The sequence below is a fragment of the Lactuca saligna genome, chromosome 5, assembly GCF_052625555.1.
Source record: "Lactuca saligna cultivar CGN05327 chromosome 5, ASM5262555v1, whole genome shotgun sequence".
NCBI lineage: Eukaryota > Viridiplantae > Streptophyta > Magnoliopsida > Asterales > Asteraceae > Lactuca > Lactuca saligna.
The window spans coordinates 32720717-32732886 of NC_136421.1; the positions used below are offsets into that span (position 1 = coordinate 32720717).

Sequence of the window (12170 nt, forward strand, 5' to 3'; positions counted from 1 at the left end):
CCATGTTATTCTTCTTGGACCGAAGATCTAGACTAGCGGACTTAGAATTTGGGCCAAAATAACATATACATAGTATTACTTATTAGATAAAAATTATGCCCGTTTTTAATTGATGCCCCGAGCCTAAGCCCAAGTCGCCCATGTATTGGGTCGAGCCTGTCGCGACAACCCATTAAATCACAAAAAACATTTCTAACCTTTGCCCAAAAATCCCTGGAAGTTCGACTATATGGGTCTTCCGTAACCGTCACCCATGCCAATGCTAACTTCTCTTCTTCCTTTTTTGACCAATTATACATTTTGGGAGCCATGGTTTTTGAATCAAGCAATACAAATGTGTGAAAGTGAATAAAAGTAGAGAGGAATTGGGTGAAATATAGAAGGTGTGTGGTGGTATTTATATAGGTAAAAAATAGATAAATTAAAAAAAATGAAAGTAGTCGTTACATGGTGGTCAAAGAGGTCAAAGGGACTAAAACAATTTCATTGGTCGTTGTGCATCTTCCTCGGCACAACGAATTAGCACGACAACGACGAACAACAACTGGCCGGGGTGGTGTGCACAGCCGTTAAACGTTGCCACATAGACCACAACCAGTCCCGTCGACAGTACACCGTTTGACCTAATATATCTTAGTTATCATCGTACAACGAGTGAGATGACAAATGACAAATACAATCGAAATCAAGTCTACTTCGACCTTGCTACAATACATTTGGGATTTCAAGGCTTTAAGAGCCTGCTCCTCGTTTTCATAAATATCATGAAGGCGTGTCATCTCCTGGTCTCTTCTATACTGGAGGTGTAATGATTTTCTTTTGCCGCCTTCCTTCAAGCCAATGCGACCATTAGGGATGCAAACGGATCGGGTATTACCCGCGACCCATGGGTACCCGACCCTAACGGGGCGGGTATTACCCGTCTTAACGGGTAACAGAGTGGGGACGGATGCAGATTTTTATACCCGAAGCGGGGACGGGTCGGAGACGGGTGTGGCACTCTCCGCCCCGTTTAAAACCCGATTATATATATATATATATATATATATATATATATATATATATATATATATATATATATATATATATATATATATATATATATATAATGTTTATGGAAAATCTTATTCATAGAACAAGGACTGACGCTTCAATAATCAAGGAATCGACTCCTCGTTTCTTTAACCCATTCAATGATCATTCTCTCTACACTTTTTTCCTAGAATCAAGAATTCAAATACGACAAGAATCCTTGTTTAGTTCATCCTTTGGTCTTCAATTTTACACTCTTGAAACAATGAAGCTTCATTATTTCTGGTTCATGTTTCACGACAACAAATCAATAATCCTTCAACTTCATCCACCCTACTCTCATCGACGGTCATGGGATTAGAGGAGAACAATCTACAAAAAGTTATTACTTCATCCAAAAATCATGAACCCAGGTTAGTATTCGATTTGGTTTTCTACAAACAATTTATTAGGGTTGACAAAATTGTACAATGGAAAACCAACCAACATGTTACCAACCGAATCAAGAAACTTGGTAGCCAATATATTTGGTATCCAACATGTTTGGTTGGTAGTACCGTACCAATTGATCAATGTTGGTAGGGTAATGGTACAAAAATTGGAATACCATAGTTATACCATACCAACCAATTCATTATATATATATATATATATATATATATATATATATATATATATATATATATTTTAACTATTAATTGTATTTAGTGTTTACAGTTTTAAAAACATTATATTAGTCATTTGATCGTATTAGTCAATAGTTATTATCACGTTAAAGCACAATATTAAAACGTTACTTAGCGTTATTTCAATAGAATTTTTTTGTAAACTAAAAGAACTACGTAACTAATTTCTATACTACACATCAAAATCTTGATGTCTTTGCTTATTTTTAAAACTAATAATAGAAAATTAAAAGAATTTGGTATATACCATTACTAATTTGTACCAATCAAACTTGTTGGTAGCCAAAAAAATTAGTACCAATTATATTTGGGACGGTACTGGTAGTAATTTTTTTATACCAATTATAGTTGATACAGTACACGGTTTAACGAAAAATAAATTGGTACCGTACCAATTCCACCCCTACGATTTATATGTGCTTAGTATAATCAATTTCTACAAACGATTTCTTAACTCCAATCAGTTTGTAACTGATTAATCCATATATTAGCTCTAATCCATAATGGATATACTGTAATCGATTAAACAATTTTTACTAACAATTTCCTAGAAATTGATTTTATTGTATAATCAAGTTGTATCAAAAATTGATTAAATTGAATTTCTATATTAGATTGTATCTGAAATCGATTTTATTGCAGCCCTATTAGACTGAAGAATCTAATCTTGATTAAACTGATTAGACACAATTACTGGACTCGTTTTTTATTCCAAACGAAATCAAAGCTATATACAAAGTTATATGCCCACCAAGTGTTCGACGGTTTGCCTAACTTAGATTTAGACTGTTAAAAATTGTTCTCTAGCAAATTTCATTGCATACTCAGTGTTTGATCATTTGGCCAAGTGAGATTGACAAAGCCAAAAAGAAAAGTATAAAGGAACACCCATACAAAATTTAGAAACAAAACAAAGAGAACTATCTTTTTTACTGTGATTGTTTTTATAAGATTATTCTGAAACTTGATTAAATCATAGAAACTTGAATTCCGAAACTTGATTAAATCATAGAAACTTGATTAATCTGCATTTAAGGAATCCTTTTTACTATGATTAAGTGTATAAATGTAATATTTTTTTGGCTATGATGTTAACTGCATCAAGTGTATAAATGTATATGTTTTCTAGTTATGATGTTAACTGCATCTATGGAATCATTTAACATAAAATATTTATTTGTTTAATGTTTTATTGCTAGGTGCACATTCCAATAGAGAAAAACATAAGATTGAAGTTGTAAAAGATGATGAAGCGGGTTCAAGTTTTGTGGATTTTGATACTTAGCTTATGAAGAATTATCGTTTTTATTTTAGTTTTTTGGGACAAACATTGAGAATATTGTGGGTTTTTTTGTATGAAAATGAAATATTAACTTATGAATGTTTGGATATGATGATTGTTATTATGTTATATATATATATATATATATATATATATATATATATATATATATATATATATATATATATATATATATATATTCTGATTTACAAAAAAATAGATTTTATTAATTAACGGATATCCATCGGGTTCCCTGAATCCAGCGGGGATTTTTCTATCGTACCCGTCGGGGATTTGGCGGGGCGGGGGCGGGGATAGGTATAGGGATCGGAGTTCGGGTGCGGGGACGAGTTTTATAGTATCGGTCAATATCCGTCCCCGTTTGCATCCCTAGCGGCCATGCCCTGTCTTGAACTTCGACAATTGGGCCCAGATTCATACTAACACAAAACAAGTAGCTCGCCCACATTAGTTCTAACATCTAACTATGAGAGGCGATTAATTAACATTAGAAATGGGCCGTGATTAACAAACAAACGTGGGCTCAACAATCCATTAACACGCTCGAACCAAGTCGAAGGCGGCAGAACTTCACCGGCTCACCGGACACCGGAGAGAGAGAGATCAGGAGCGAACAAAGCCACCGAAGCTGCTTCCCCCAACCAACAAGTAAGTCCCAATTCCCTTACTTTTAGTCAATTAAGCCCTAATTTCTTGTTTTTTTTTTTTATCGTCGATTTAAAATCTCAATCTGCATCATAGATCCAAATACAATGTAACAAGAAACCTAGATATGAATTCTTTATGTGCCTGAATTCTCGATTGTTACCAATTGTCAATAGATTGAAGCTCTCACAATTGGGTCTTTTGTTTTACCGTAGACTTTACATTCTAAACATCAACATAGCAAGATCACCTTTTTCACAATTTTGTTGTTCCAGTCTTGTAGCAGGTTATACTGTAATGAAATCCAGCTTTTGACGTCCGATAGTCATCAACCCTAACAGAGGGCACCATGATCGAACCTCTCCCTTTAGTCTCCTCTCTTTCTCCTGCGGTTCTCTCTTTCCTTGACACCCAACTACACACTACTGATGATCTTCAAGAAGCTTCTAGACTAGTTTCTGAGTTGCAGAATGATTGTCATGTCTTGGATCAGAGCCTCACAGATTTGAACCAAAACCTCGGTACCTATTTGCTTGCTTACTCTACACACTCAGATCAAGTGGATCTCCTCTTTAAAGACATAAACACCAAATTAAACAGTTTCCAACCTTCTATCTCAGGTCAGTTTTCCATGCATATACATATTCAATGTTCTATTAACAAGATAAACATCTTCTTTTTTCTTTTAATAATTATTTTGTTGTTTACTTACATGGAATGTGTGTTGTTCAGATGGAGAGAAAGGAGAGAAAAGGGAAAAGTCAGAAACTTTTTTGGGGAAAGAGTTGCCAGCTCTTGCTCGTGAAGTGGCTAGGGTTGAAGCAGTTCGAGTCTATGCTGGTGAGTTATAGTAATGCACTTTACTCTCTTTATCAATATAGAAATCACAAAAGAAAGAATCTTATCACCACTTCCATTTTCATTTTCTTTTTTGATCATATTATGTATTTCAGAAACAGCATTAAAACTTGATACATTAGTTGGAGACATTGAAGATGCTGTCTCTTCAAGTGTAAACAAAAATTTAAGAAAGCAAACATCTCCCCACAATTCAGAGGTAATAAAATAAAATAAAAAATTAGCTAAAATGTTGCTTCTTTGTTATGAAGTAATGTTTTATAAAACTTGTTTACAGGAAGCGCGATTTATTGCCATTAATGCCCTCAAACTAGCAGAAGATGTTCTAACAAAAGTATCAAGAACACGCCCTCAATGGTCCCACCTTGTTTCAGCTGTTGACCACAGAGTTGACCGAGCGTTAGCCATTTTAAGACCTCAAGCAATTGCAGACTATCGTTCCCTTCTCACCTCTCTTCATTGGCCCCCACCTCTCTCCACTTTAAATCCTTCCAATTTAGAACCAAAAAAATCACCCGAATCCACAAATCCCCTTTTCACAATGAAAGGCGACCTCAAAACCCAATATTGTGACAGTTTTCTTGCACTATGTAAACTACAAGAGCTACAAACACAAAGAAAAATCCGACAACTTCAAGGGCATAATGGTAATCTTGAAATCACTCATCAGCCACTTTGGGCCATTGAAGAGCTTGTGAACCCTATTTCAATCGCATCACAACGCCATTTCTCAAAATGGGGAGATAAACCCGAGCTTATTTTTGCTTTAGTTCATAAAATAACTCGGGATTATGTCGATTCAATGGATGAATTATTGCAGCCTTTAGTTGATAAAGCGAATCTTTCAGGTTATTCTTGTAGAGAAGAATGGATTTCAGCCATGGTGACATCATTATCAACCTACATGGCAAAAGAGATTTTCCCAATATATATGGAAAACATCACTGAAAACCGAATATCTTGGCTTCATTTTATCGATTTAATGATTTCTTTCGATAAAAAAATCAAAGCTCTTGTAGCACAATCGGGAATCATGTTGGAGGAAGATGTGAACATGCAAAACATATCTTCTTTATCTGTGTTTTGTGATCGACCTGATTGGCTTGATTTATGGGCTGAAATAGAGTTCAGTGATGCCATTGAGAAACTGACACCTGTACTTGAAGATGAGAAAAAATGGTCAACAGAAGTTGAAGAATCAGTCAACATTTTAGGTTCAGAAGGTTACAAATCACCCGCAATTTCAAGTGCCTTTTTAAGACGCTTATCATCTATAATCGAACGGTGTAGATCGCTGCCAGCTGTCACAATGAGAGCAAGGTTTATTAGGTTAGCAGGTGCGCCAATTGTACACAGGCTTCTGGAGTTTTTATTTCTCAAATGTCAAGAAGCAGAAGGGTTGACCGCTTTGACCGATGATGATGCTCTGATTAAAGTGACAAAATGTATAAACGGGTCCCGTTATTTTGAGTCTGTTTTAAAAGAATGGTGTGAAGAAGTTTTTTTCCTTGAAATGGGATCAAATGGTGGTGTGTTTGATGATGAAATATGTAAATTAGAGGAATTTAGAATCGAATGGGTTGAGAAGTTATCAAAGGTTGTTTTTCGGGGTTTTGATGCGTGTTCACGTGAATATATAAAAAACAAAAAACAATGGATGGAAAAAAGTGAAGAAGGTTGGGGGGTTTCGAAATCTTTTATTGTTGCGCTTGATTATCTTCAGGGTAAAATGTCGATATTGGAAATGAATTTAAATAAGATGGATTTTGTTGGAGTGTGGAGACAGGTGGCAAGTGGGATAGATTTGTTTGTTTTTAATGGTGTTTTTATGGGTTATGTGAAGTTTTCTGATGGTGGTGTGGAGAGACTTGGGAATGATTTGATGGTTTTGTATGGGGTTTTTAAGAATTGGTGTTTGAGGCCTGAAGGGTTTTTTGGGAAATTGAGTGAGGGGTTGAAGGTGTTGAAAATGGAGGATAGATTGCTTCATGGAAGTTTTGAAGGAGGGGAAAGATGGATGAAGCTGAATGGGATAAGACATTTGACTTTGACTGAGGTCGAAAGAGTCGTGAAGAGTAGGATATAAGATATAAGATAATATATATATATATATATATATATATATATATATATATATATATATATATATATATATATATATAAAGGAATTGTAACAAGGGCAAAAAGGTAATTGTAACTCCCAATTGTGTTGGTCTCGAATCTCGATGCTTATCGTTTTCTAGTCATGTATGCCTATTTCTTTTTGTTTTTTCTTGTGTTCCTAATGTCATATGATCATTTTCGGGTTGTTACTAGTCATTAGGGTCAAATGTGAACAGTTTCAATAGTTCGGTGGCAAATAGATAATGAAAATAAAATTAGTGACGAAATGTGAACAAAATCGAAAATTCGTTACCCTTTCAAATCATTATCCCTCTGCAAAATTGCTACAAGTAAAACACCCACCCACCAAAAAAATAAAAATAGAACTTTTTTTTTTTTTTTTTTTATGAATATGATTATCTTGACTTGAAGTTCTTGTGGTACGCATAATGATGCGCACATGTTTCCAAAATCAATCAACGATTATTTAACTATCATTAAAATGAAAGGTTCAATTCAATTTTATTATGTTGATTTTTTGGTCATCATCTAAGCAGAACGAGATAATTAATTTGTGTACGTCATTTATAGCCATATCCCAGTATCCCAAATTGGTTTAAGTGGCTATATATATGTTACAAATGTGCCCGAAATAGTGCAATACAAACCGATGGGTATTTTCACTTTATGCAAACGTTGAATAGCTATTATATTAATACAATAATACCTGTATTATTTGAATAGCTATTATCTGTCTGATTGAGTCCAACAACCTACACAGAAAGTGTACATACATGGGACAATCAGATAATAAGACAAATAACATATGCATCTGCTTGCCTTTGTGAACACCCTCACACTCACACACACACACACACACACACACTACTGTTGAAGAAAATCTCTGAGAATATCAACATCAACACCATTGTTTTCCATAGAATCCAGTAGTTCGGATAGCCTTTCCCCTAGCTTATCCCCCTTTCTTCTCAGGCTCTTTATGTAATTACATGTCTCTTCAAGAACCTTTGATGCTGATACCTATTTCATCATATATATACCCATAAAATAAAAAACGGTGAATACTTCATAACTAGTGCAAATAGTAATTGTAACTCCAAGTGTATCATTGTTTCCTAGTAATATATAACATATGCTATTGCCTTTTTGTTGTGTTCCTAATGTAATGATTAATTTTCTGGTAAGTAAGTTACTAAATTACAAACATACCCTTGTGTTATTGCAACTAGAACTGGAAGATGGTAGCAATGCTTGTAATTTTGACAAAAGGTCATGGAGCTCATCGTCTTTTTTGTTCCTATTAGCTCTTGTTCTTCGGGTAGACATATTATGGCTCTCTTGGAATTGTTGAAGTTGCAAAAGTGAGTTGCTTAAAAAGGCAATGAATTTCGTAGGTAAAAGACAAATTTAGTTAGAAAAATACCAGCAGTCTTGTCTGCTGCTGATTATATAATCTTGTCATGGGTCCGAATGTTTCATTCTACTGCCTTTTATGGGCCCACAACATTTATGGGTCTTTCCAATTAAGGTCTATAGGACCCTCTTTGGTTCAGTCAATCCTGATATGTTTAACCTTGTTTTTGACACGTGTCGATTGTTAGATTGAGGGTCCATCGTGGGTAACTGAGATGTTTGAGTACTACCTAGAAGATACTTGGCTTCATTAGCCCACTTCTTGTCTACTCATGTCTTGTAAGAAGGTGGGCTTTAGGTATATTCCAATTTACCATTAAATAATCAAATTGATGCTCATACGAGAGCAATTTTCATATAATAATCTATTTCTCTTTACATGATTTTCGGCATCACACATGCTTTGAATTTGTTGTGATTACCATTCCACATTGGTTATTGAGTTTGGTAGTGTCTCATGTACGTTAATTAATTAACATGTTTGTTTGCCATGTAGAAATGGTATAAAATTGAGAGGATTTATTGTTCTTTTCGTTACTGGATGGGATGAATAATGTATTATAATAGTAAGTTACTTTTATTTATAAATTTTTTAGTAACAACAATGATTCTACTACTTAAATTTAACTATTTTCTTCTTTTCAAAAATAACTAAAAATATTCTTTACTATAAATCTATTTTAAGATTTAATGGTATTTAGTTTTTCTTTAGCAATTTCTTTTTAAAGCGGTAAGGAAACTTTTTTGGGTTACTGAAATACATGTTATTATATTTTTTTTCAAACGTAAATAGGATATGTTTTGTATGCAATTTAGTGAAACATATAGTAAATGCATGTGAGGGAGGAATCTGCGATTCAGATTTATAACTTATCGTCTACTTGAAGGAAATGTTTGGGACGCATTCTTTGAGATTGATGAACATAATCTATTAGGAGACTGATTTATATAGCTCAAATAATTTTTCTTTTATAAAGGATTTATATTTATTTAAAAATTTGATCAACTTACTTTTCAATTTTCATATAACAAACTTGTTTGAATGAGTCATTTCAGTTTCATTATTTTAAAACCCAATTAAGATGCTATCTTTTGAACGGCGGGATCATGGTTGAAAATTAACGAAACGAAATAGCACACCTTATGAAAATTAAGAAAACGAAAGAAATAAGATTATCTATTGGACATTTGACCCATAAAGAAAACCCGAAACAGTAAACGGTTTGATGATTTCGTCGGTTTACAACGTTAATAATCTGAACACACTCTCATTCTAAAAAATAAAAATTAAAAAATTAAAAAAAAATGTACCTGAAATAGAATTGTGTTCATCTCAACGTCTGCCTCCGCTCGCTTAAAGTCTGTTATCCACCATCTGCCGTTGTTCCACTTCCACCCACCTACAACAACCACCTCCACTTAGGCCTCAGCCAACCAACCTCCACCATTTCTGCTCCTCCACCCACCACTGCCAACGTCATCTCCTTTTTCTTTAGCAAATACCACTGGCACAGTGTTACTCCACTAGTTATCTCAAGTCAACTTGGTTCTAAGTAGATTTTGGAATTTTGATAGTCGAATACCATGTAGTAAATGAAGCAAGAAAATGGAAAAGGAAAAGGTTAACCGTGAAAATTATGCAAAATATATAAGATCTTCCACATGTATGTCATTTTATGCAATTTTTCATAAAAGTTATAACATTTTATGTATAGATAGATTATAGATTGTTTTGATCACTCAAAAGTTAATTACATAGTAATATATGGAGAGAATACCTAAACCTTAACGACTCAATTTTAAGGGGTTCAGGCCTAAACCCTAATCACTACCCCCACCCCTCCATCCCAGGCGCCAGTTTGATAAGGAGGAGACGATTAAACTGGAAAAAACAAAATAAAAAACATAGATGTAGATAGCGGCAAAGCTTTGACGATGGCGACTAACAGTGACTACTTGTCGGAGAAGAAGAGAAAAAAAAACGGTGGCGTTGGTTCCATTATAGAAGAAGAAAAGAGCCGACGGCGATAATAGTGATAATGGAGTCGGCGGCAGAGAAATTCGTAGAAAGGTTGAGAGAGAGAGAGAGAGAGAGAGAGAGAGAGAGAGAGAGAGCTACTACATATCAGAGCTTTCCCGACGAAGAAGGTACCATAAGAGGGAGGCAGCATCAACATTGGAAGAGACTGACTCAGAAAAGAGATCCGAAAAATAAGAGGGTAGTCGAGGAGAGGGGCTATCCGAGGAGGAGACAAAAGGTTCGGAGGTAGGGGCCATACGATTTGGAGGTAGAAGCATACGAGGCAGTAGAAAAAGCCAATGAATGAGCTCTTGTTTAATGGGTATATTATTATTTAGGAGGAGTAAGAAAAGGAAAAAAAAAACATTAAGCATAATGAAGGCACCTCCAAGGCTCCGACGACTACTAGAGAAGGTCGTTGGAGGTGAAAGGCGACGGTTGCAAATGGTGGTTATTAGTAGAGTTTTAACCTATACCATAATAGATAATAAATTGTTTTAATTACTCAAAAGACAATTACATGGAAATATATAAAGAATATGTAAACCATAATGCCAAAATCCTAAAGGGTTTTGGCCTAAATCCTAATCACTAACAACCATTTTATAAAAAATTCATGAAAATTATAAATTTGCTATATTAAATAGTTACTATACTTATAAAATGATGAATTTTTTTGAAACGACAAACTATTCTAGTCCTAATCTAATTCTAAACACGACCTATGTGTAACGGCCTAATTTTTCAAAAGAAAATTTTCGTTTTTGATTAACTAAAATAATTTCCACAAACCATGAAATCCTAACACAATTGTTTTCAAAGTTCATAAAAAATACAATTTTATTTCAAATCATCAAAGTGTCCCATAAAACTCGTAAAAGAGAGTGCACGCTACGCCATCAAGCCTTGCCATTCCCTTTGGGCTCAAATGTACCTAAAACAAATCCACAAAATGTAAGTTAATGCTTAGTTAGTCCCCCAGAGCATACCCCACACACAATCCACATAACACATATCATATTAGCTATAAAAGCTACATATATCACATAAGTCATGCATACAAATTATAAGGAAGCCATGGAAACCCTCAAGGGTCTTACAACTAGTGCCACCGGAACCCCCACGTGGTCTTACTACCTGCTATAGGAACCCCCACATGGTCTTTCTTCCATGGGAACCCCCACATTGTCTTCGTGTCATGGGAGCCCCCACATGGTATTCATGCCATGGGAACCCCACATGGTCTTTCTACCAAGCAAATATCATACAAACTAATCATGAAAATATACTAGGATGCCATGGAAACCCTCCAAGGTCTTATACCGAATGCCATGGGAACCCCTACGTGGTCTTAGTCTACTGCCACGGGAACCCCCGGGGTCTTCCATGCAAATGTCATACTTATATAACATATAATCAATCGACAATCCACATATCATAAAATGGGACGGCCTTGGTGCCTTAGACCCATTAGTATGGTGAGAAGACTCACCTCTCGAATGCTGACCTAATAAGCTAAGATCAGATATATTCCACACACTGCTCCTATTCAACTGCCTATAATTAACATGTGATTAACTTGTCACAATCCTATATAAATACTCTCAAAGTCAACCCTGGTCAAAGTCAAGGTCAACAGTCGATGTTGAACTCAACTCGCTGAGTGCATCCAACAACTCATCGAGTTCCTCCCGAGTCCATTCCACTGAATCCCGAGTCAACTCGTCGAGTCACCTTAGTGACTCGTCGAGTTCATCAAATGTCCAGAAAACCTAAAGTCCATTTAGACCAAAACCCCAATCCTTCACTGCACTCAATCAGAACTAAAAAACGAGCAAACCCTACCTTGATTCGTCGAGTCAACCAAGGGACTCGACGAGTTCCTTCAGCCACTTTTATGTCCAGCCCTTTTAAGTGGGATCTAAGGTCCCAAACTTCAAATCTAACATCCCCTAGTGCAGATACCACATAAAGTTGCAAACTTTACATGCATGCAAGGCCTAACAAGGCTAAAACATCAAAACTAAGCTTCCTATAAGGTTTTAGTGCATGGAAAGGGCCTAAGATGCATAAAGTGAGCAACTTTATA

At 35.3% G+C, this 12170-nt stretch overlaps 1 protein-coding gene and 1 long non-coding RNA gene across 2 annotated transcripts; one reads left to right on the forward strand and one right to left on the reverse strand.

The window, feature by feature from the left end:
- Positions 1-3530: 3530 nt before the first annotated feature.
- Positions 3531-6788, forward strand: MAG2 (RINT-1 / TIP-1 family). Its single transcript, XM_078956703.1, has 5 exons — positions 3531-3669; positions 3942-4286; positions 4399-4506; positions 4620-4723; positions 4802-6788. The coding sequence occupies exons 2-5, from the start codon at positions 4016-4018 to the stop codon at positions 6608-6610; spliced, it is 2292 nt and encodes a 763-aa protein (XP_078812829.1). The 5' UTR covers positions 3531-3669; positions 3942-4015; the 3' UTR covers positions 6611-6788.
- Positions 6789-7281: 493 nt separating this feature from the next.
- LOC144997634 (uncharacterized) lies at positions 7282-9595 on the reverse strand. Its single transcript, XR_013659875.1, has 3 exons — positions 9373-9595; positions 7858-7985; positions 7282-7668 (listed from the first exon to the last, which is right to left on the reverse strand). It is a non-coding gene; the product is annotated as an uncharacterized LOC144997634 (long non-coding RNA).
- Positions 9596-12170: the final 2575 nt, after the last annotated feature.